The sequence below is a fragment of the Hemitrygon akajei genome, chromosome 5 (genome assembly GCF_048418815.1).
Source record: "Hemitrygon akajei chromosome 5, sHemAka1.3, whole genome shotgun sequence".
Lineage (NCBI taxonomy): Eukaryota > Metazoa > Chordata > Chondrichthyes > Myliobatiformes > Dasyatidae > Hemitrygon > Hemitrygon akajei.
Genome location: NC_133128.1, coordinates 141,887,912 through 141,912,522, shown reverse-complemented (window position 1 = coordinate 141,912,522; position 24,611 = coordinate 141,887,912). Strand labels below are relative to the sequence as shown.

General features: G+C 42.0%; 1 protein-coding gene across 1 annotated transcript; it reads right to left on the bottom strand.

Annotated features, from left to right (window-relative positions):
- Positions 1-425: 425 nt before the first annotated feature.
- LOC140728248 (pancreas transcription factor 1 subunit alpha) lies at positions 426-5,554 on the bottom strand. The gene is made up of 2 exons (XM_073046725.1): positions 4,795-5,554; positions 426-1,472 (listed from the first exon to the last, which is right to left on the bottom strand). The coding sequence occupies exons 1-2, from the start codon at positions 5,369-5,371 to the stop codon at positions 1,435-1,437; spliced, it is 615 nt and encodes a 204-aa protein (XP_072902826.1). The 5' UTR covers positions 5,372-5,554; the 3' UTR covers positions 426-1,434.
- Positions 5,555-24,611: the final 19,057 nt, after the last annotated feature.

Below are 24,611 nucleotides of genomic sequence, written 5' to 3'. Positions count from 1 at the left end.
GGTTTCTTTTGTGCTTTATCATAGATTTTTGTTTTAATTCATTAGATTTAACATCGTCGACACGTATCAAAATACAACCTACACTTATTGGAGCAAAACAACAACAACAACAAAAGCCAAATTGCTGGAGGAGCTCGGCAGGTCGCGGAGCATCTGTGGACGCAGAGGGGTCGTTGACGTTTCGGCTTGAGACTCTGCACCAGGTCCTTCGGTTCCATAGTTGCGGCTTGACCCACGGAGTTCATCCAGTTTCCAGCATCTGTAATCTCTTGTGTCCACAGATACTGAAGCCAAACCTAACCGAAGCTACTGTAGCTGCAGCGTTGCATGTAGTTAAACAAAAGATCAGTCACGGGTTTTACACGATCGTTCGGAGCAAGGCAAAGGACGAATTAAGTGCGAACGCCAATTAAATGAAAAGTCAGTTTTGACTCTACGAATCTTGATTTTATTTTAGATTATGCAAAAATATATCCAGAAAGCGACTAAGAACTGAATTGGTTAGGTTTTTATTCACACAGGAGAGAATGAGCATTGCTACCAAGGCCAGTATGCACTAGCTGTAGGGAATTGCACGTGATTATGCTTTGGGTGTTGCAATATGAAAGGACGTTGTGCCGCAGTTTGGGATAGAGTCATTCTCATTGCTGAACATTGTGGTTACATGAAGGCCTGAACAATAAGGAAGGCAAATTTCCTCCCCTAAGGAATATGGGTGAATCAAATGGGCATTGACAATAATCTTAAGTATCGGTATTATTTTGTGATTGAGGCTAGCCGTTTAACTCCAGATTTCATTTCTTGAACTCATACATCTGGACCAGAGCTCTGAAGCGTAAACATAACCTCCGCGCTATCATGACCCCAGATAAACTTATGGGAGAATAACAGGAAAGATACCATCGGCATAAACAGCCTTCACCAAAAGCGTGAAGCGGATAGAATACAGCGGATCCATAGGGAAAGTAACCCCGAGAGTTTCGAAACGTATATTTACTTAGCTTAGTATAAAATCAGTTATTAGATGTCAGATGTAAAAGTGGTCGATCGGGACGCATCCTTTCCCCATCAGTATCAGTTTCAGTGATTTGCAAGTGTTAATGTCTTACAGCGCAGGGAGCCCTTGGGAAGGAGACAGCTGGAACTTAGTTTAACTATTATTTGCCCATTTACAACCTTCGACAAAATGTTAATTAAATATTAATGCTGCAAATGAAAGATCACCCTTAGAGAAGCGGCGGTTACTTCTAGCGTCTACGGGGACAGAGATAGTTAAGGCAGACGCGGATAATGGCAAATTGCACTACCTCGAATAGGGCCAGACCGCGCAGACGCAGTGACAGCACAAATAAAAAGGCGCTGAGAAGCGACAGCTGGTCCCCGGGCGTGACGTCACAGCAGGCCTCTGGCTCAGAACCAAATGTCAAACAAGCACTAATCCCACTTTATCCAAGAAAGACGGGCTGTCAGATCTGGAAAGGAACAAAAACACGAAGATAGATAGATGGCTTTAATTACATTTCAATTAGTATTTATTTTACAAGCCAAGTAATTAATCCCTCATTTGAAAAGAGCAACTTAATTCATTATATTTATCCAAAGTAACAATCAAATTGGTTAACTAAAGCTCAACGTATCATTGTTGTCAGTGAAACCTTTTTATGGACTTCAGCGCTTCAGGAGTAAGGACTTGGGCAGCTGGGAGATAAAAAAAAGAACGGCAACACAGTAATCTGCACTGAGTTGTCTGGCATCCTATCTATTGACATCAAGTTTATATTGACCGGTAAACAAGTATGCATCAAGTAAAATAAATCCTGTTTTGTTAGGAAGGCAGCCTGTTTCTCCAGGAGAAAAGTTATCGTGGATGGGGCCAGTTATTCGCTTCACTCTCCCTTACAGAACTGTCAAACTGTAAAGCATGAATTGATGAGGAGAACGTTTTAATTTACTTTTAACTGTCAGCCCAGTACATAATTTCGAAATGAAACAATCGGGCTGAGTTGTATCAAGGGCCGGAAGGAGTCTCACATTATTTGGGCTGCTGTGTGAAGTTTTTAATCTATTATTTTTTAAACAACGTAACCTAGACAGCCTCTTGGACTTAGAATGGCTAATAATTCTGACGACGAGTCATTTGTGAAATGAGAGTCCGTGATTCTGGTTTCATACGGGGTGCCGGGCCGAAGAGCCATATGGCCCTGGGATAATAGGATTTAATTTAATGATGCGTAGCTTTTCTGCAGGAGTATCTACTGAAGCCGCAGTCACTGTTTTCCATACCATTAATTTCAAAGGCTAAGATATTGATGGCAGCGTGCCTGTAATTTCCCGCTGTAAGTGTTCGCTTGCGGATGAACACTCATGCCAGAGTTCCACAAGAGGAAACCCACAAGAGTCTTTGGTTTGTGTGACCCGACTCACAAGTTGCAGGGAGAATACTGGAGCGGACTTTACTCAAATTGGAGAGTTCCTCAGAACAGTATACCTTGCCTCCAGAATGAATAGGTGTCCTCAAACAGACTGCGCACCAGGTTTCTTTCCGTTAACATGGCGAAGAATCACAGACTCAACAATTAACATCGTGAAAAAGATACATTGTTGTAGCAACATTCTCAGAGTTGTGGAAGACAGCAAGATCGGATGCATTCTTCTCTCTGGGGGAGAGATGGCGGGGGCGGAGGCAGATCGGGTGAAATTCTATCCAGCAAGGGAGATATACCTAGATAATTTTTGACATTTAAAGTCATTATGGAAAATACTGCCTAACATGGTGATGGAAATGGTTGCAATGGTTATTTTCAAAAGGAATGATAATGGAAATGGTTTCAAAAGGAGATTGGATTCTTGCTCAGAGTAAAACCATCCAGGACCGCGTGGAATTGAGATTGCTTGTGTTTTTGTTTCTGTAAGAGATTACACACAAATGAAAGGGCAAATCTATCTTATGACGTGCACCCTGATGTACGGCACTGTACTCCTATGAAACTGATGCAGGTAGAAGCAGAATGCATTATATTGGCTGCACAATAGAGTTCTGCCATGTCCACCTTAAATTTAAATTTGACTTTTAATCATTCCTTTCCGGTTGAATTTCTTTGATTTCAGTTCATGATAAGTAGAGAAAACTGCTCACCCATCTCCATGCTCATCTGGCAATCTCCCCACGCACGCTTTTGTTATCCTTAATAACTACTCCAGTGCACTCGGGCACCCAGTATCCCCCACACTTTTCTTTAAATGTATGCAAAACAACACGGGATTGTCCCAAAAACATATCCCGCTCACTGATGTCTCCCACGAAAGGAAATCCGTGATCTATACTCATTTCGACTAAACGTGACTTCGCAGCCACCGATGTCGTTGATTTTAATCCCATTCTCGGTCTAGGAGTGATTGGATGAACACTAAGTGGCGACTTTGTCAGTTGTGTACTCCCTTTGAACTAATGAGTAAACAGAACCCCCTTAAACCGTGAGGCAGCGGACGCGAAATGGAAGTGGCCGGAGATGGGATTGGGTGCACAGGACATGTTTCGTCCTTTTTTACAAAGGAAAAAAAAGTGCATAGAAACACAAAATTTTTCCTCTAGAACTATGGTCAACTTTAAGAACAATTTACATAAATGGCTACATTTTGTACTCTGGTAAATGTAGTACATTTGTACCCTGCGAAGCATTTTAAGTGATAATGTAAAAATTATAGCCACATACTTCCGTTTATTTAAATCCTTCCGTCATATGGGTCTGTATTCGTCTCACATTTCCATCAAAAGCTTTTGGGCTCAAATCCTACTCCAGGTAACGAAGAGAGAAAACTCTGACTTTAGCAAATTGATATCCTGAACTAAATATTGTCTTTCAGGCCGGACATTAATTGCAGGATACTTTTTCAATCAGTTCAAAGGCATATTCCAGAGCTTCCTGGCCAATAGTTATCTCTAAATCACATTCACTTGAATAACCCGATTCTTACTGCTGTTCATTGTTGCGTGTTTGCTCGCTGCCCCGGTGTCACTAATGTTACAGTAATGACACCTCAACTCTATCTACTGTGAAGTGCTGGGACGGCTGCTCATACATCAAACAGGTCCGGCCGTTAACGAGAGCTTTGCCCCTATGGCTATGGCTGCGGTGCCATCTGTGTGGAGTTCGCATGTTTCTCCCTCCAGATTCCCCTCCGACATCCCAAAAATGTCAAGATTAGTAGGTTAACTGGCTGCTGTAAACAGCCATTAGTGTGTAGGAGAGTGGTAGAATCCGAGGTAATGGACGGGAATGTGTGGAACATAAAATGGGAGTAGTAAAGGGTTAATAAACAGTAAATGGCTGGTGGATGGTCGGCGTGGACCCGGTGGGCCGAAGATCCTATTTCCATTCTGTAAGTTTCCGATCGCCTCAAAAAGATAAGCGCGCAGGATTGCTACAACTAGGTGCCTTATGTTAATTGGGGACAGGGCTGCGAGGCTTATTACATTTCTAATAATACCGAAAAAGCCTGGCTGCCCCCGGTGAGCTGAACAGCTTGTGGAAACACTTTGCTTACCAACAGCTCTCGCTGCTGCAGTGTGGCACCTTCGAAAACTCGAAGGGCAAAATAAAGTTTTGTGACCAATGCCCCGGGATTGTCTTATTAATTGAAAAGATGTACTCTTATTTGTAGCCATTGACCATTTATTGCGCAGTCCTGTGCAACCGAGGTGTAAATCCAGTTCGGGCAGACCGTTTCTTGCCATTTCGAACATTTGTAGTTCCAATTGCAAAATCTAATTATTTATTAAAAGATTCGACTCACCGCTGGTGTTCCACATTGCGTCAGTTTTGTTCTGGTAGCCGCTCTTCATACACTGCTCCACGTAAGCCTTGGGATCACAGCCAGAGAGCAGGATTTCTCGAAGAAGGGCTATGTAGGCGATGGCGAGCCGCAGGGTGTCGATTTTGGACAGGCGTTTCTCGTACGGGAAGGTGGGGACGTGGCACCGGAGTTCGTCGAAGGCGGAGTTGATGCTCAGCATTCTCTTCCGTTCCCTGATGTTGGCCGCGTATCTCTGCACCCTGTACGGCTGCGAGGAGACCAGCGGGCGCTGCCGGCGCCTGGATTCCGAGGGCTCTTCCAGTCCGGAGCTGTCCCCTCCAGCACTAGCCTCAATTTGCAAGGCCTGAAGATCCAGATCGGACAGGGCAAACTGCGCATCGGGGAATGCGGTCTGGCAAACGTATGATGACCAAGGAGATAGCTGCGGGCTGGCGGGAAGGCAGTCGAAACTCAGGCCATCCAACTGGTTCAGGTTCTGATAACTTGAGTCAACCTGACCCCAAAAAGACAGATCTCCAGCATGGTCCTGATCAAAGTCAAAAAAGCACTCGTCCATTTCCAGCTAGCGTTGCCAGGCTCAACGTCTGGCACAATGATGGAGCTCTGGGTTAAATAGTTGGCAGTTGCATCGCGGGTCTCGTGTACCTATTCTGTTCACCTTAATAAAGAGGCTGACGAGGACACGTGGGTGCTCTTTCATTGCCCGCCTGTGGCTTTGTGCAAGTTTGACATTCTGACAATACATTCACTGATTCCCGTTAATAAGGTACAACTAACTCATTTGTCACCGTCCCGACGCTCCGCCCTTCAACAATCTCCTCTGCAGGTCTAGCTATTTACAAATGACATAAACCCTTCTAATCTCTTTGGCCTGATTGTGTAATGATTAAAGATTTCAGTGGTTTGGCTTGTTGAAAAGTTCTGAGCATTAATTAGACTGTAAGGGCAAACTGTCAAAAGCACACGGTTTCGGAACCGGCAGAATAACGAGGAGGAGGTAGTTGAGTTCGCTGATACCCATCTTCTCCTACGTTGGGCTTATATATAATTAATAATAAAACAGGGAAAACGCAGCCCCGACATCGCGAGAAAATAAATCTTAAATCCCGATTAATCGGTTTGTTAATTAGCCGCGTGTACGCTTAATAACGTATATTTCAGACGCTGTGAACAACTTCGTGAAAGAACAGTGGAAGCAAAAGCGATGAAGGCTAAATCGATGGCGTGCTCAGGGGACATCATTGTTAATGAGTCCTTTACAGCAGGTTACTAGAAAGGAGGAGTGATTCCAGTGGAATGCTCCGCAATCTATTTGCCCCGAGCTGGGGGCGAGGCAGTTGATTTACAAACAGAGGCGATTTATAGTGAGCTGCTAGCAAAGCGAGGCCGATGAAAGGGCAGAATCGCAGTGAATAAGATGAGTTGCAATGTAAAAGGCAGTCAAAATCGGGAAGGGAGAATACAGGACGGAAGGTGTTCGATTTGAATGCACGCGGAATACGGAATAAAGTAGATGAACTTAGCAGTTACAGATTGGCATGTTTTTGCGTTGTGGACGCCACTGAACCGTGGCTGAAAGAAAATTATAGCTGGAAACTTAACGTCCAAGGATACCCATTGAATCGAAAGGGCGGGCAGGTAGGCAGAAGAGGTGCCGTGGCTCTGCTGATAAAAAATAAATAAATCAAATCATTAGAAAGAGGGGACATAGGGTCGGAAGGTGTTGTACCGTTGTGGGTAGAACTAAGGAACTGCAAGGGTAAAAAGACGCTGGTAGGAGTTATATACAGACCCCCAAACAGTAGTAAAGATGTGGTTTACAAATTACAACGGGAGATGGAAAATGTATGCCAATAGAGCAATATTAGAATAGTCTTGGGGGATTTCAATATGCAGTTAGGTTGGGAATCTCAAGCAGGGGGAATTACTGGACTGCCTACAACATGACCTTTTTGAGCCGCCCGTGTCTGAGCCCACTAGGAGGTTGAACATTCCCCGATTAGGTATTGTGCAATGAACCGGAATCGCTTAGAGCTTAAAGTAAAGGAACCCTTGGGGAAGTGGTCATAGTATAATGGAATTCGCCCTGAAATTTGATTAGGAGAAGCTAAAGTCAGATGTATCAGTATTATAGTAGAGTAAAGGGAATTACAGAGGCATGCGAGAGGAGCTGTTAAAAATGATTAGAAAAGAACAGTGACGGGGTTGACGGCAGAACAGCAATATTCGCAATTTCTGAAACAATTTGGAAAGAAGGAAAAGTTTTCGAAAGGCAAGATAACACAACAGTTGCTAACAAGGGAGGTCAAAGCCAACATAAAAGCCAAAGAGAAGCCAATCAGAGCAAATATTTGTGGGAAGTTAGAGGATTGGGAAGTTTTTAAAAACCAGCAGAAGACAACTGAAAAGCCAATTAAGAAGGAAAAGATGGAATACGAATGTATGCTGGCCAATTAGATAAATCACCTGGACCAGACAGTATATGCCCTAGGTTCTGAAAGATGTGGCTGGAAAGATTGTTGAGGCATTAGTAATGATCTTTCTAGGATCAATAGAAGATTCTAACATGGTTCCAGAGGAATTAAATATTGGAAATGCCACTACACTCTTCAACAAGGGAGAGAGGCAGAAGAAAGCAAACTATTGGCCAGTTTGTCAGTGGTTGGGAATATGCTGGAGCCCATTACTAAGGATACAGTTCCTGGGTTCCTGGGGGCCCATCATAAAATGGGCAGTAGTCAGTTTGGTTTCGTCAAGAGAAAATCTTGCCTGACAAATCTGTTGGAATTCTCAGTAGGAATAACAAGCAAGATAGACAAATTAGGATTGGTTGATGTTGTATACTTGGATTTTCTTAGGGCCTTTGACAAGGTTGCTTGAGGCTGCTTACCAAGCTCATGGTATTACAGGAAAGATTCTAGTATGGTTAAAGCAGTGGCTGATTGGCAGGAGGCAAAGAGTGGGAATAAAGGGGGCCTTTTCTGGTTGGCTGCCAGTGACTAGTAATGTTCCACAGAGGTCTATGTTGGGACCGATTATTTTTACATTATATATCAATGATTTGAATGATGGAATTGATGTCTTTGTTGCAAAGTTTACAGAAGATAAGAAGTTAGATGGAGGGGCAGATGGTTTTGAGGAAGCAGAGAGGCTACAGAAGGTCTTAAACACATTAGGAGAATGGGCAGATGGATTACAGTGCCTGGAAGTGTACGGTCATGCACTTTGGTAGAAGAAATGAAAGGGTAGACTATTTTCTAGATGTAGGGAAAATTCAAAAATCTCAGGTGCAAAGAGACTTGGGAGTTCTTGTGCAGGATTTTCTAAAGGTTAGTTTGCACGCTGAGTCAGAGGTGAAGAGGACAAATGTGATATTAGCATTCGTTTCAAGAGGACTAGAATATAAAAGCAAAGATGTAATGCTGAGGCCTCATTTGGAGTACTGAGAGCAGTTTGGGCCCTTTATCTAAGAAACCATGTGCTGACATTGGAGAGGGTTAAAAGGAGGTTCACGAAAATGATTCTGGGATTGAAAGGCCTGTCATATGAACAGCGTTTTCTGGCTCTGGGTCCGTACTCACTAAAATTCAGAGGAATGAGATGCGACATAATGGAAACCTATGGAATTTTGAAAAGCCTCGACAGAGTCGATGTGAGGAGGATGTTTCCTATGCTGGGGCAGTTTGAGATCAGAGGACACTGCCTCAGAATAGAGGGGCGTCCTTTTGGAACAGATAAGAGGAGGAATTTCTTTAGCCAGAGAGTGGTGAATCGTTGCCACAGGCCACCGTATCACTAAGTCATTAGGTATATTTAAGGCAGGGGTTAATAAATTTTTGATTAGTCAGGGCATGAAGGAAATAGGGGAGAAGGCAGGAGATTGGGGCGTAGAGGAATAATAGATCAGCCATGATGAAATGACGGAGCAGACTCGATGGGCCAAATGGCATAATTATTCTCCTACATCTTATGGTCTTATGATATCTACCCTTTCACCTTAAGAGATGGTGACTGACAGCTTAACTAAAGATGGGAGAAATATTGTGAATTTTAGAGATGCATCTTTGAAATAAATTTCCTTAATTCTGACCCGGCAAAAGTAAAATTAATTTTTATAAATTTCTTCCGCAGTTTGTACAACTGAAGAACGGGACAGATCCAGCACCAATTTTGACAGCCAATTTGTCTAGCTTTGATAAAGCTGTGCAATATAATGTCCGGATATTAACCACTTGGAAGTGATGACGGACTGTCCACTTAGTTTTTTTTAAGGGATTTAGGGGATTCACTGCACAATTGGTCACCAGGCAACATGTGCGTGGCAAATATTTAAACAATGTGGCCTCCGTTGGTCGGGGTGGACCATGAATGTTGCGCCCTGTCTACTTTCGATTCGCATGCCAGTACGTTAGCTAGGGCTGTACCACACGGAGGACAAAGCAAGCCGTTGTCCATACCAAGACTCTCCTTCTCCACGCAGTTGATAAATCCAAAGGAAAGGCAGAGACCGATACAGTTTGGCACCAGTGGCGTCACCGGAGTTGCCAGTTAGTGTTAAACTCAACGTAGGGGATTCCAGCTCCGGATATTTCCATGGGGTTTACTTCCGAAGCATCCCAGTGAGTGGGTGTAGCCATAAGGCAGCATCCTCTCAGATGACGATACCCAGCTGCCCGAAGTGACTAGCTTTAAGGCGCCAGTAGCCCGTCTTTGCCTCCTTTCCCGTCAGGAAAAACAGTTCTCTGGCGCGTAGTAGCTAAACCACACGTGAAGGCAACGTGAACATTTAAAAATATTAATTCCACATCAAAATTACGGACACAAAACCAGAAACAAAGTTGGCAGAAGTGCTCTAAAGAATTGAATTCTAAGAGGGAAACAAAGATGGCAAATGAATAGACGGAAATGACGTCAAATTTCTTGTTGTGTTTCCTGGCGGGTTTCTCACCTCTGCACTTCCAGTTGGCCCAGTCTGTTGATACCGTCCGCCGTTCATTGCAAAGCACCGCTTACGTTTTTATAAACTTTAAACGTGCCCCCCAAAAATATTTCTTTCACAATGTTGATCTATCCAATGGTGACAACGGCCAATAAACCAAAGATTACAGTTCTAATTTTTATTGACTTTGAATATGCACAATTCCCACGAATGCAATGAGGCCGGAGAGACTGCTTATCCATCAAATAAACCGACTGCAAACCATTGAGGTTTAATTTCGAGCTCGAAACGCACGAGAGGAGTCCGAGAAAAGAGCAAAAGAAAGTGCAGGGATGTCCGACGGATCGGATGGGAGCCGTGGAGAACAATTGGCAATAAGCATTCGGGTCGCTGAGTTTGTAACACTATGCACAGGGAGTAAATCACAATTATAAATATTTCGGAATTATTCATCCTCTCTTCGCTGGACAAGATAATTGAAATCCTACGGGTAATTATTCCTGTTTTGTGTTATACTGTATACTTGACAAGTTTATTCCTTAGTTTGTCTTTATAGTCAATGCTCTACCCATAATACATTTACAATCCGTCACACCATTTTATTTTCAGATAAAGCTAAAAACCCACAGTAGTATAACAATATCCTCTCTCCTTAATGTAACACCAATGCCTTCTCTTCATAACTGTGACCAATTTACCTATAATGTAACTAACCTCTCATGCAATTGAATAGCTATAACTAACTTTCCTCTAGTATAACTATTGCACAACGCAAAAAAAAAGTTATAACCCCGTTTTACGGCTCTACGTATCTAGAAGGTCAAGCGTATTAATTCCAGAGATGGAGAATTCGTCCTTTGAGGGTAGATTAAGGCTGCTGTTCTCTCTAGACTTTCGGAGAATGTGAGATGATCTCACTGAAAAAAGCAGCATTCTTAAGAGCCATGAAACCATAAGACAGAGGAGCAGAATTAAGCCATTCGGCCCGTTGAATCTGCTGCGGCCATTCCATCATGGCTGATCCATCTCCCTCTCAACCTCTCCTACCTTCTCTTTGTAAGCTTTTACAGCCTGACTAATCAAGAACTTATTAACCTCCACCTTAAATACACCCAATGACCTGGCTTCCACAGCCACTTGTGGCAACGAATTCCACCGATTCATCACCCTCTAGTTAAAGAAATTCCTCCAAATCTCCCTTCTTAATGAACAACCTTCTAATCTGAGGCTGTGCCCTCAGGTTCTTGACTTCCCTACCATTGGTAACATCCTCTCTACTTTCACTTGATCTAGGCATTTGGATAGGTTTCAATGAGATCCCACCCCAGTAGTCTAAATTCCAGCGAGTAAAAGCCCAGAGCCATTAATCACTCCACATACCATAAGCCTTTCATTCTCGGAATCATTCTCGTGAACACCCTCTGAACGCTCTCCGATATCAGCACATCCTTTCTTAAGTAATGGCATCAAAACCTCTTACAATACGCCAAGTGAGGCCTCACCAGTGCCTTATAAAACCTTAGCATTACATCTTTGCTTTTATATTCTTGTCCCCGCGAAATGAATGCTAATATTCCATTTCCCTTCCTCACCACCAACTCAATCTGCAAATTAACCCTTAGGGAATCCTGCACAAGGTCCCCCACCCCACCCCCGTCCCATTGCGCCTTGGATTTTTGAATTTTCTTCTTGCTTAGAAAATAGTCAATGCTTCTAGTCCTTCTAATAAAGTGATTATGCACTTCCTGAAACTGCATTCCATCTACCACTTCCTTGCCCATTCTCCTAATCTGTCTAAGTCCAGGTACCTCTTGCTTTATGGATATTGGTCCATGGCACAAAAAGAGTTGAACTGAATTGACTTTATTTCTTACATCCTTCACATGCATGAGGAGTAAAAATCTTTATGTTACGTCTCCATCTAAATGTGCAATGTACAATCATAGTAATTTAAAATAATTTATAATAAATAGAACAGTCAATGTAATATAGAGTACACTCCAGTCAGCCTGAGTTCATCAGTAAAAGTTTGGGAACCCTGGCCTAAGTCGTTCTGCAGCTTCCCTGCTTCCTGATCACTACCTGCCCCTCCCCCCACCTATCTGTGTATCTTCCGAAAACCTGACCAGAAATCCATCAGTTCTGTCATCCAAATCATTGACATGCAACATGAAAAGAAGCGGTCTCAACCCCTACTCCTGCGGAACATCACTAGTCACTGGGCAGCCAATCAGAAATGGCTCCCTTTATTTCCATTTGTTACCTCCTGCCAATCAGCCAATGCTCTGTCCATGCCAGTATCTTTCAGAAAATACCATGGCCTCTTACCTTGTTAAACAGCCTCATTTGCGGCACCTTGCGAAAGGCCTTCTGAAAATCCAAGTGCACAACATACACGGATTCTTTTTTTTTGTCTATCCTGCTTGTTATTTCCTCAAAGAATTCCAACAGATTTGTCAGGAAAGATTTACCCTTAAGGACACCATGTTTGCCTGTTATATTCTTCTGCCTCCCTTCGTTCGTGAACAATGGAGTGACACTTGCAATTTTCCAATCCTTCGGAACAATGGCAGAACTATGCCAGGATCTATTGATTCGTGAAAGGTCATTACCAATGTATCCGTAGACTCTTCAGCTACCTCTTTCAGAACCATGGGGTGTAAGTCCATCTGAAATTATCTAACTTCAGACATTTCAGCTTCCCAAGCACATTCTCCCTGGTAATAGTAACTGCAATCATTTCTGCACTCACTGCTGCCTGACACTCTCGAAATTCCAGCATACTGCTAGTGCCTTCCACACTGATGCAATATACTTACTCAATTCGTCCGCCATTTCCTTGTCTCCCATTACTACTTCTCCAGCGCCAGTTTCCTGTGGTCCAATATATACTCTCGCTTTTCTTTTACTCTTCACATATCTTTAAAAACTTTTAGTATCCTATTTGATATTATTGGCTAGCTTGCCTTCATATTTCATCCCCCCCCATAACCTTTTTAGTTGTCAATGTAAATGTTCCCCAATCCTCTAACTACCGACGAATTGTTGCTCTATTATATGCCTTCTCTTTTGCTTTCAAGTTAGCTTTGATTGTCCTTGTCAGCCACGGTTACACGCTCCTGCCTTTGGAATACTTCTTTGGGACGTGTCTATCCAGCGCTTCCCAAATGTTCCTCGAAACTCCAGGGTGACCTTTATTCCATCTGAACCACTGGACTCGTTAAAGAAATGTCTTCATCTACAGAGTGACAAATCTTCGAAATTCTTTGCCGATGTGAATCTCGGAGAAGGAGCGTCAGAGTAATCTCAAAGGGAAGTTTAATTGCTTCATTTTATATATTCACGGAAACAAGGGAAATCGGATAGCACCGAACAGTTCGACCATGGCCTTTCCGAATATCAGCGCAGATGCAAGCGGTCAAATTGCTTACTCCTGCTTCTGATTCCCGTGTTCCTATAACGATAGTTTCTTTCCCCCGAATGATTCACCTTCTTCTCAATAACGTAGCTATCATCCCTCTTTCTGTACAGTACCAGTAAATCTCCCCCTCTGAAGGATATTGTGAATTAGTAGTGACGATGTGATCTGAATGTAGGGTAAGATGATCTTCGACCCTATCGTTATGCCAGCAGGAGGAAATCACGGTTGTAACCGTATATGGTTAATACTTGCCATTTCACTGGGTTTCTCAGTTTAAAACATTGTCGGTTAAAGGTGAAATATTTAAGGGGAACATGATGGGAAACTTCTTCATTCAGAGGGTTGTGAGAGTGTGGAACGAGCTACCAATGCAAGTGGTGCATGCGATTTCGATTTCAACATTTAAACCAAGTTTAGATGAACATAATAGTGGAAGGGATATGGAGGGCTATGGTCCGGGAGCAGGCAGTTTAAATGGTTTGGCACGGACTAGATGGGCCAAAGGGTCTGTTTCTGTGCCATTGTTTTCTATGAGCTTATGACTCTAATCTTTGTAAGGTTTCAGTGTGCTGTTCCTCTCCACCCAACTAGTGAACATCTAAGAATAGAATTTTATAAACAACCTTTCATAGAAATCACATGATTAATCCATGGATCAGCCAATAAATATCTAAATCAAACCTGTATCATGCAATTACTATGTGCTTTAATGTTATTTTTGCCGATATCCCATTAAAATCTCAGAACTCTATCGCGGAACTTCAATGCTGGGCTTGACTTTATACATTTTCATTTATAATTGAGATCACGGAGTTTGCATTGACATTTTAGTTAATATACACCATACAGGACCGTCGTTTCATGCTCGGATATGAATCAGACATTATTATTTAAGGATATTATTTGCAACAATTGATGAAACATTGGATTTAATGAAAAAAAAAACTAAGGGATAAATGTGTCAAAAATTTAACATAAACCAGGAACAAATCTACAATATCAAACAGCTGCTTAAGCTCAAAGACTTCTTTCGGCTAAAAAATCTATTACTGAGCAGAAAACTGCAAAACAAACCCTCTTCTCCCTTCCACCATATGTGTAAGAGCTCAAACAACTTTGAATTACATATCTGTATCGATGAACACTGGACTATTCATACACAAGGCCCAGTTAATCAAGGTATAATCAAAAACAACTTTGGGGCATTTTTGGGTTACCAAGCACTTCGACGGGCCACTCACGCGAGACGTTTTATTTTCATTGTAATCGGGTATTATAAAATATTTATAATTATGTACAATTTGACGGCATGATACCCGAATTTATTAGCAACCTTGCTTTGCTTAGACTGCTGAAATATAACAATAATCAAATAACATTTTCTTCTTTAAATTGTATGGAATTGTATGTGATTTTGTGTTTTCTGGAAAATAAATTTAGTCTTTAACAGTACCGAAGAATTCAATAGCCATATGGGTTGAAAGCGGCAACATATCCTTCATGGATTTAAAAATATTCACTGGTCTTGGAATTAAATTAAACCTTAAGCGTTAAAGTAATACAGACTTCACTCTCCACACTCTCCTCACATCAAACATGGCTGATTTTCTCTTGTTGGCAACAACTCTCCTGTCACAAACATTTTTTCCACAGATCAAGTTTCCAAAATCGCCACAATTTCTGCTTCTCTGATGTATTGCATACAGCATCTATGTCTCTCCTTGACACAATGCTGTTAGTATTTCCTTACAGATTATGTATTAACCCGAATACTCTTCATGATTTTTATAAATGACCTGGATGAGGAAGTGAAGGGATGGGTTAGTAAGTTTGCTGATGACACAAAGGTTGGGGGTGTTGTGGATACTGTGGAGGGCTGTCAGAGGTTACAGAGGGACATCAATAGGATGCAAAACTGGGCTGAGAAGTGGCAGATGGAGTTCAACCCAGGTAAGTGTGAGGTGGTTCATTTTGGTAGGTCAAATATGATGGCAGAATATAGTATTAATGGTAAGTCTCTTGGCAGTGTGGAGGATCAGAGGGATCTTGGGGTCCGAGTCCATAGGACACTCAAAGCTGCTGTGCAGGTTGACTCTGTGGTTAAGAAAGCATATGGTGCATTGGCCTTCATCAATCGTGGGATTGAATTTAGGAGCCAAGAGGTAATGTTGCGGCTATATAGGACCCTGGTCAGACCCCACTTGGAGTACTGTGCTCAGTTCTGGTCGCCTCACTACAGGAAGGATGTGGAAGCCATAGAAAGGGTGCAGAGGAGATTTACAAGGATGTTGTCTGGATTGGAGAGCATGCCTTATGAGAATAGGTTGGGTGAACTCGGCCTTTTTACCTTGGAGCGACGGAGGATGAGAGGTGTATAAGATGATGAGAGGTAATGATCATGTGGATAGTCAGAGGTCTTTTCCCGGGGCTGAATTGGCTAGCACAAGAGAGCACAGTATTAATGTGCTTGGAAGTAGGTACAGAGGAGATGCCAGGGGGTAAGCTTTTTACCCAGAGTGTATGGAATGGGCTGCCAGCAATGATGGTGGAGGCGGATATGATAGGGTCTTTTAAGAGACTCCTGGATGGGTACATGGAGCTCAGAAAAATAGAGGGCCATGGGTAACCCTAGGTAAATTCCAAGGTAAGGACATATTCATCATAGCTTTGTGGCGAAGGGCCTGTATTGTGCTGTAGGTTTTCTATGTTTCTATGATTTCAAATGTGCTGAGAAAATAGTCACACATGACGCTGCTACTGCCGTTTGACAAATTCGAAGACAGACATCTGTACCTCCAAAGGACAGGTTAAGGCATTTGCAAGTTATTAAGGGGGTAGGAGATTCACAAAGCCACTCCTGAATACCCACGGCATGCATAAACTGGAGTTCTTTTATAACATATTTGGCAAATAGAAATTCTTAGTGTTCATTCATTTCAGTAGTCTGTTTTCAACCTCCTATTGATGACAATGATTTTGTGTCAGGGTGGTCAACAAAAATAACAGAGTGCCAATAGTATTGAATAGAATTTCCCGACAAGCAGAATGTTCCGGACAGCATACCACATTTGACTTTCTCAAAATCCTCTGTGACCATACGGTTTTCAAAGAATGGGATTATAGAAAGGAAAGGACTGATGGGGTGTCTTCCATCTTCATTTTTCAATCTGTAGTTCTCCCTAATATTTGCAGTTTTCACGCATTCGATATGCGAAACTCCACCGGTGGTGCAGGTCCACGATGTAACCTTCCTGTCTTTGGAAGTGGGCCACCATTAAACCCAACCCAACAAGGTGAATATCTTCAAAAGTAAATCCGTGAAGAAATGAGCAAACCCGCACATATAATAAGCCAAAACGTGTTTCCAGCATCATTTATGAACTATACTGCAATAAATTGAAGTCCCTGCTGTTTGATCACACTGAAGGATGGGTATAGGAGAGAGCCTACTATTAGTTTTAGTTTCCTGGAGAGAAAAAGCGACAGGCTGATTCTGCGCTGTGGAGAGAGCAGATGATCTGTATTCATGCAGATATCTCAGTGAGGACGATATATGAAGGGGTAGAGAAAACTGAATGGTAAAGTTCTCAATGAGATGATATGCTCTAATTAATTTTTGAACAATTCATCAGGAAGGCCGTACTGAGGAGAGAAACGCAGTTTCTTTCTGCTTGCTGCTGTGTGTCTCAGTGAGAGAATGTGTTTAACTTTGTTCTAATAAATATGTTCCAGTGAGTCTGAAGAGTAGATATGAGTGAGAGGGTGGGAGTGAGTAGGCTTATCACTGAGGATGTGAATGTATGTGTCTGAGCGTTGTTGTGCATTTTTTGTCTGAGTGTGGGAGAGAAAGTATGTGTAGGTTTGTGTGCCTGAACACGTATGAGTGAATATGGTTGGTGTGCCCTTGAGAGTGTGTGGAAGTGTTTGTATATCAGTGTAAGAGTAATGTTCGACGTGACTCCCTTGTCAACGTCCCTCTCCACTGATCTCCCTCTTGGTACTTACCACGTGAATCAGTACAAGTACAAGTGCTACAGCCTTCATCTCTTCCGAGATGAAGCGAGACAGCACTTCAACAATAAGATGTCGGGGTTATCTACTGTATCCGGTGCGGCCTCCTCTATACCGGTGAGCAGCGACGTAGATTGGGGCCTGCTTCGTTAAGCATCTTCGCTTCGTCCGCGACAAATGCAGGATTTTCCTGTGGCTACCCATTTTAATTCTACTTCCCATTCACTTTGCTTCATGGCAGATGTAAGGCATTGATCAACCTCGGCGTTTAAATAGACATAATGAGCAGCCTGGCTGCGTTTCCCGATTCAACACGGAGCGCTGTTCTCTCCCGTCACTCAAGAACAGCAACTCCTTGGCTGCATGCCCGTCGGCTCGCTTGCAAAATTGATTTATATCCAATGGTAACATCGGCAATAAACCAATGATTGCAGTTCCAATTTTAATTGACTTTGTAGAGGTGCAATTTCTACGAATACGACGACCCCGGAGTGACTGCTTATTCAACAAATAAACTAACAAGAAACCATTGAGTTTTGTAAGCGCACGAGGATACTCTGAGAAAATAGCAGAAAAAATTGCCGGGATGTCCGACGGATCGGATGGTATCTGCGGAGAACAAACACCATTAAACATTCAGGTCGCTGACTTTGCATCGGAATTTTGTATATGCACAGGAACCAACTCCCGATTATAAATATTTCTTAGTTAATCATACTCTCGTCCCTGGAGAGAATAATTGAAACCCTACGGGTAATTATTTTGTTATGTGTTATGCATTTATCTCTTAGTTTGTCTTTATAATCTATGCTCTACCCATAATCCATTTATAATCATTTACTCCATTTTGTTTCTAGGTGTAGTTACAACCCCGCCCACAGTAATATAACAATATCCCCTTTAGTTAGCGTAATAGCAGTCTCCTCTCTTCATCACTGTAATCCATTTCACTTTAATATAACTAACCTCTCATGTAATTATATCGCTAAAATTACATTTCCTCTGGTATAACAATTGGAACGCACGAATAAACAATTATAACCCCATTATATGGTATAACTATACGTCAACATACTGGCCCCATCTCTTCATGTAGAAGGTTCAGCGAATTGATTTCTGAGAAGGACAGTTTGTCCTGTGAGGGTGGAATAAGGCAGCTGTTGTCTCTAGAGTTTAGAGGAATGCGAGATGATCTAACTGAGAGAAAGCAGCAATTCTTAAAGGCCCTCACAGGGTAACGTTTACTCCAGCTGAACCATAGGTCTGGTTGAAGAAATGTCTTCGTTCACAGAGAGATGAATCTTCGAAATTCTCTGCTCTGGTGCGTCACGGAAAGTGAGTCCCAGAGTAAACTCAAAAGAGATGAATTGCTTTATTTTATATATTAAGGGGAACAAGGGAAATCCGGTAGTGCCGAAGGGTTCGACCACGGCCTTTACCAAATAGAGGAGCAACTGCAAGCGGCCAGGTTGCTTCCTCCTGCTCCTAATTCTTATGCTCTTTTAACGATAGTTTCCTCCCCCAGAATTATTCATTCTCCTCCAAATAACAAAGCTATAATTCCCCTTTCTGTGCAGTACCAACAAATTTCCCCCTCTGAAGAACATCACGAATTATTCGTGGCGATGCGAACTGAATCCGGGGTAGGATGCCGTGTCACGTCGGCAAGAATAATTCAGGTTTGTAAACACATACGGTTATCACTTGCCATTTCTCAAAATACTCTGAGACACCTTGAAGCTTGTGATTATTGAAGGGCGGGACTGAAGGGGAGTCATCCGTCTTCATTTTTTTAAAAATCTGTAGTTCACCTCGTATTTACAGCTTGCCACTCATTCGATCTGTAAAACTCCACCAGTGATGCAGATCCACAACACAACTTTCCTGTAAATGGGCCGTGATACACTGAACATCTTCAAAACTGACTTCGTCAAGAGACGAACAACCCCACATTTGAAAATCAGATAGATAGATAGATAGATACTTTATTCATCCCCATGGGGAAATTCAACATTTTTTCCAATGTCCCATACACTTGTTGTAGCAAAAACTCATTACATACAATACTTAACTCAGTAATAATATGATATGCATCTAAATCACTAACTCAAAAAGCATTAATAATAGCTTTAAAAAAAGTTCTTAAGTCCTGGGTTCCTATCCTCATTCACTTTGATTCGCGTTAAGTACCTTCCTCAATGGCAAATGTACTGTATTATTCTGCCTCCAGTGTTTAATCTTTCGCGTTTAAGTAGACAGGAAAAGTTCTAACGTGCTGGTGGGCTGCGCTGGCCGTCGTAATTCAGCACCGAGCGCTGTTCTCTGCCATTGTCTCAACAAAAGCAACTGTCTGCGAGTACGGCCAGCGACTCGCGTATAATATCGATGTATCCAGTGGTGACAACGGCCAGTAAACCAGTGATTACAGTCCCAATTTTAATTGACTTTGAATAGGTACAATTTCTGTTTTACCCCAAATCGTATCCAAAACTTCCACAAGTTCTGCTCATCTGATAATATTGTATAAGTCATCTATTCTCTGCTTTTCACAATGCTGTTAGTATTCACTTACAGGTTCTGTATTAACCTAAATGCAAATGAGCTGGGGAAATACGCACGCATGGGTCTGCTACTATCATCTGACAAATTCAAAATCAGTCATCTGCGCACAGTGAACGTGTACCTCCAATGGACAGGTTAGGCCATTTGCTATTCTTTAAGACGCTTGCAGATTCCTAGGACCCCTCCTGATATGCTCGAGACATTTATAAACTGGAGTATTTTTATGACATATTGGTTAAATAGAAAATTCTCAAATTTCAATCATTTCAGTATTCTGTTCACAGCTTCTTAACGATGATAATTTTGAGTTGGGTGGTCAACAAAAAATACAGAGCGCCAACAGTATAGAACGCAGTTTCGAACAAGCAAAGAATTCGGAACATCATAGCAAATTAGACTTCCTCAAAATGCTCTGACACCCCATGTAGCTTTCAAAGATTGGGATTATAGAAAGACAGGGCTGAAGGACAGTCTTCTTCCTTAATATTTCTACCTGTAGTTCTCCTCAATTTTACAGTTTTCCAGTCATTCGATCTGGAAGCTCAAACAGTTGTGCAGATCCACAACTTATCCTTCCTGTCTTGCGTAGTGGTCCACGATTATAGTGGACCCTAATAAACTGAACATCTTCAAAACTAACTTCGTCAATAGACGAGCAAATTCACATTAGAAAATCAAACTGTTTGCATCATTATTTTCACTTTGATTCGCGTGAAGTGACCTTTTCAATGGCGGATGTAAGGAATTTGTCCGCCTCCAGTGCTTAATCTTTCGCATTTAAATGGTCATAACCGCCCGAACAAGCAGACCAGCTGCGCGTGATTCCCGAGGCGGGTGCTCATAATCCAGCACCAAGCGCCATTCCCTCCCCTGACACTAGAACAACAACGACCTGGCTGTGCCACTAGCGGCCCGCTTAAAATGTTGATGTATCCAATTGTGACATCAGCCAATAAACCTGTAATTACAGTTAGAATTTTAATTGACTTTGAATAGGCGCGATTCCCACGAACACGGTGAGTGTTTATCCAACAAATAAACTGACTAGAAATCATTGAGGTTTCATCCCAAACTGCAAGGGCACGAGGATAGTCCGAGAAACGAGCAAAAGAAAGGACATGGATGTCCGATCGATCAGATGCGGAGAACAAGGAGCGTTAAGCATCCCAGTCGCTGACTTTGCATCGGACTTTTGTCTGAACACTGCACAGGAAGCAACGCACAATTACAAATGTTTCTGAATTATTCATTCTCTCTTCGCTGAACAACGTAGATGAACTCCTATGGGTAATTTTTTCCGTTATGTGTTATACATTTGATAAGTTTATTCCCTAATTTGTCTTTATAGTCCGCGCTCTATAGTGTATGCATTTTATTTTCAGATATGCTACAAACCAACCCACAGTAGAATAATGATACCCGCTCTCCTTAATGTAACAACAATCCCCTCTCTTCATAGCTGTAATACATACACAAAGCCAACCTCTCGTGAAATTGCATAGCTTCAACTAAATTTCCTCTGGTGTAATCATTGCATCACATCAATAAACAATTATGCTCCGTTATACGGTATATCTATAGCTCAATATAATGTCTCCATCTCCTGATATGGAAGGTGCAGCGAATTGATTCCTGGGATGAAGAGTTTGTATTGTGAGAGCGGATTAAGACGGCTGTTCTCTCTAGAGTTTAGAAATGTGTGAGATGACATTATTTTAAAATTCTGCATTGTTCAGGGAGACGTTTTACTCCTTTAACAATAGTTAAGCTGAACCACGGTATCGTTGAACTAACGTCTTCGTGCGCGGAGTGAGGAATTTTTTGAAATATTTTGCCGAAGTTGGCCACGGATAATGAGCCGCAGTGTAATCTCAAAAGAGAGATTGATCGCTTCATTTTGTATATTCGTGGAAACAAGGGAAATCGGGTAGCACCGAACAGTTCGACCGTGGACTTTTCCGAATAACGGAGCAACTGCAAGCGGTCAAATTGCTTACTCCTGCTTCTGATTCCGATGTTCTTATAACGATAGTTTCCTTCCCCAGAATTACTCACCTTCTTCTCATTAACATAGCTATCATCCCTCTTTCTGTAACAATCTCCATTAACTCTCCTCTTCTGAAGGACATTGCGAATTATTCGTGACGATGGGAATTGAGTCCAGGGTAGGATGACCGTGAACCCTGTAGTCACACCAGCAGGAGTAATTCACGGTTATAAACGTACACGGTTACCATTTGTCATTTCACTGCGCTTCGCGACTCTAAATGTCGGTTAATCTTTGTAAGGTTCCAGGGTGCTGTTCCTCTCCTCCCGATTCGTGCTGTTGAAATTTAGTAAACAATATCTCATAGAAAATCAGACGAGTAATCCACAGATTGATGCATTTCCAAGATATATCTAAACCAAATCTGCATCATGCAATTACTGTGTATTTAATGTTATTTTTACCATTATACCATTAAAGTCCATGAATTCATGCTGCCTACTGCGGAACTTGAACACCCGGCAGGACTTTATAACTGCGATCGCGGAGCTTGCAGTGGCATTTTCGCCAATATACAGATAGACGTTTCACGCTCGGTAATGAATCAGACATCATTATTTAAGATTATTTGTAGCAGTCGACGGAACATAGAATTTAAAGACTAAGGGATAAACCTGTCACAACATGGAGAAAACTGCAATGTTAAGCAACTGCACCAACTCCGGGACTTCTATTGGCTAAGACCTTATTACTAAGCACATAACAGAAAAACAAACCACCACCATCCCCGCCCTTCCACATTATATGTATGAGAACGCACACAGCCTTGAATTATGTATCTGCATCGTTGAATGCTGGTCCATTCATAAACAAGGACCAGGCAATTCAACGTAAATTTAATACGAATTTGGTACCAGTCGTAACATTTTTGGATTCCCCAAATTAAGTTTCCAAAACCTCAACAATTTCTGCTCATCTGATGTATTGTATACATCATCTATAACTCTCCTTGAAACAATGCTGTTAGTATTTACTTACATATTATGTATTATTCTGAATGCCAATATGTCGAGGAAATAGTCACGCACAGTGCTGGTCGTACAGTTTGAGAAATTCAAAATCATAAATCTGAGCCCAAAGAACCTGTACCTCCAAAGGATAGATTAGGACATTTGCTTTTCAGTAAAGCACTAGAAGAATCCCAAGATTCCTCATGAGATCCCCAAAAACATTCGTAAATTGGAGTATTTTATGACATACCGGGTAAAAAGAAATTCTCAAAGTTCAATCATTTCATTAAAAACAGAGTGCTAACTGTATAGAATGGAATTTAACAACAAGCAAAATGTTCGGTTCAGCATAACAAATTGGATCTTCTCAAAATAGTCTGTGACCCCGTGTAGTTTTCAAAGATTAGGATTATCGAAAAGCAGGGCTGACGGAGAGTCTTCTATAGTTCTCCTCATGTTTGAAGTTTTCCAGTCATTCGATCTGTGAAATTCCAATCAATGGTGCAGATCCACAACATAACTCTCTTGTCTTGGGAAGTGGGCCAGATTAAACCAAACGCTGACAAATTGAACATCTTCAAAACTAACTCCAAGAAGAGACTAGCAAAGCCACACGTGGAAAAAAAAGCAAAACGTGACGAAGGGTCTCGGCCCGAAACGTCTACAGCGCTTCTCCCTATAGATGCTGCCTGGTCTGCTGTGTTCTACCAGCATTTTGTGTGTGTTGTTGTTTGAATTTCCAGCATCTGCAGATTTCCTCGTGTTTCCATCTTCATGTTCACTTTGCCTCGCGTGAGATGACTTTTTCAACGCAAGATATAATGGTCTGACCAGCCTCCAGTGCTTACTTAATCTTTCGCATTTAAACAGATTGATAGAGCCCCAACATGTAGACGGGCACCTCGTATTTCAGCACCAGGCGCTGTCCTCTCCCGTGATTAAAGAACCGCGATTGCCTTGGGGCACGGCCGGCGGTCCCCAAAGGAGATTCTCCAAAATAATTTTAACATAATTGGAAGATAAACATAAAGAACTGGCATTATTATGCATACTAGGCAACATCGTCTCAGAATTTCTAGCATTGTCTCTTTATGTTTGTTTTTGATTTTCTCTTTCTATTGAAATATTCGATCAGTTTACTCAGAAATATTGTCTGGCGGGTTTGGGAGGTCCCCTAATGAACCGATTCGACCTACTTCACCGTTTTTGATTAACAGAGACGCAGCAGTTGAGCTTTATGTTTTTGTACAAGATATTTATTACAAGGTAGCTACGGGCTTTAAAAGTATACAGTTTGATCGTAAGAAAAAAAACGTTGCTGAATAGTTTCCTTGGGGCAGTCTGAACGATTGTGGGGTCGTGCAGCGAAGAATATTTCCGCACCATTTTACCGGGAGCCTTACCTTCCGTTTATCCAGTGGCTCTCCGTTCCCAGCACCTGAGAATGCCCTAATTATGCTCCAATGTCTTATATTATTGTGGTCTTATCGTTTTCCTCTGTCCCTCGTCGTTGACGCAACAAAATTATGTTTGTTATCTTCAGTGCTCAGGAATTATTTTCAAGTCAAGTCAATTTTTATTGTCATTTCGACCATAACTGCTGATACAGTGCATAGTAAAAATGAGACAACGTTTTTCAGGACCATGGTGTTACATGACACAGTACAAAAAACTAAACTGAACTACATAATTAAAAAAAAAACACAGAGAAAGCTACACTAGACTACAGACCTACACCGGACTGCATAAAGTGCACAAAAACAGCTCAGGCATTACAATAAATAATAAACAGGACAGTAGGGCAAGGTGTCAGTCCAGGCTTCGGGTATTGTGGAGTCTGATAGCTTGGGGGAAGAAACTGTTACA

What these genes read in the sequence shown, in the direction of transcription:
- LOC140728248 (XM_073046725.1), bottom strand. Translation starts at nt 5,371, where the DNA reads ATGGACGAGTGCTTTTTTGACTTTGATCAGGACCATGCTGGAGATCTG. An exon ending in CGCAATGTGGAACACCAGCG is followed by an intron (nt 1,473 to 4,794) that starts GTGAGTCGAATC and finishes GTTCCTTTCCAG; the next exon opens with ATCTGACAGCCCGTCTTTCT.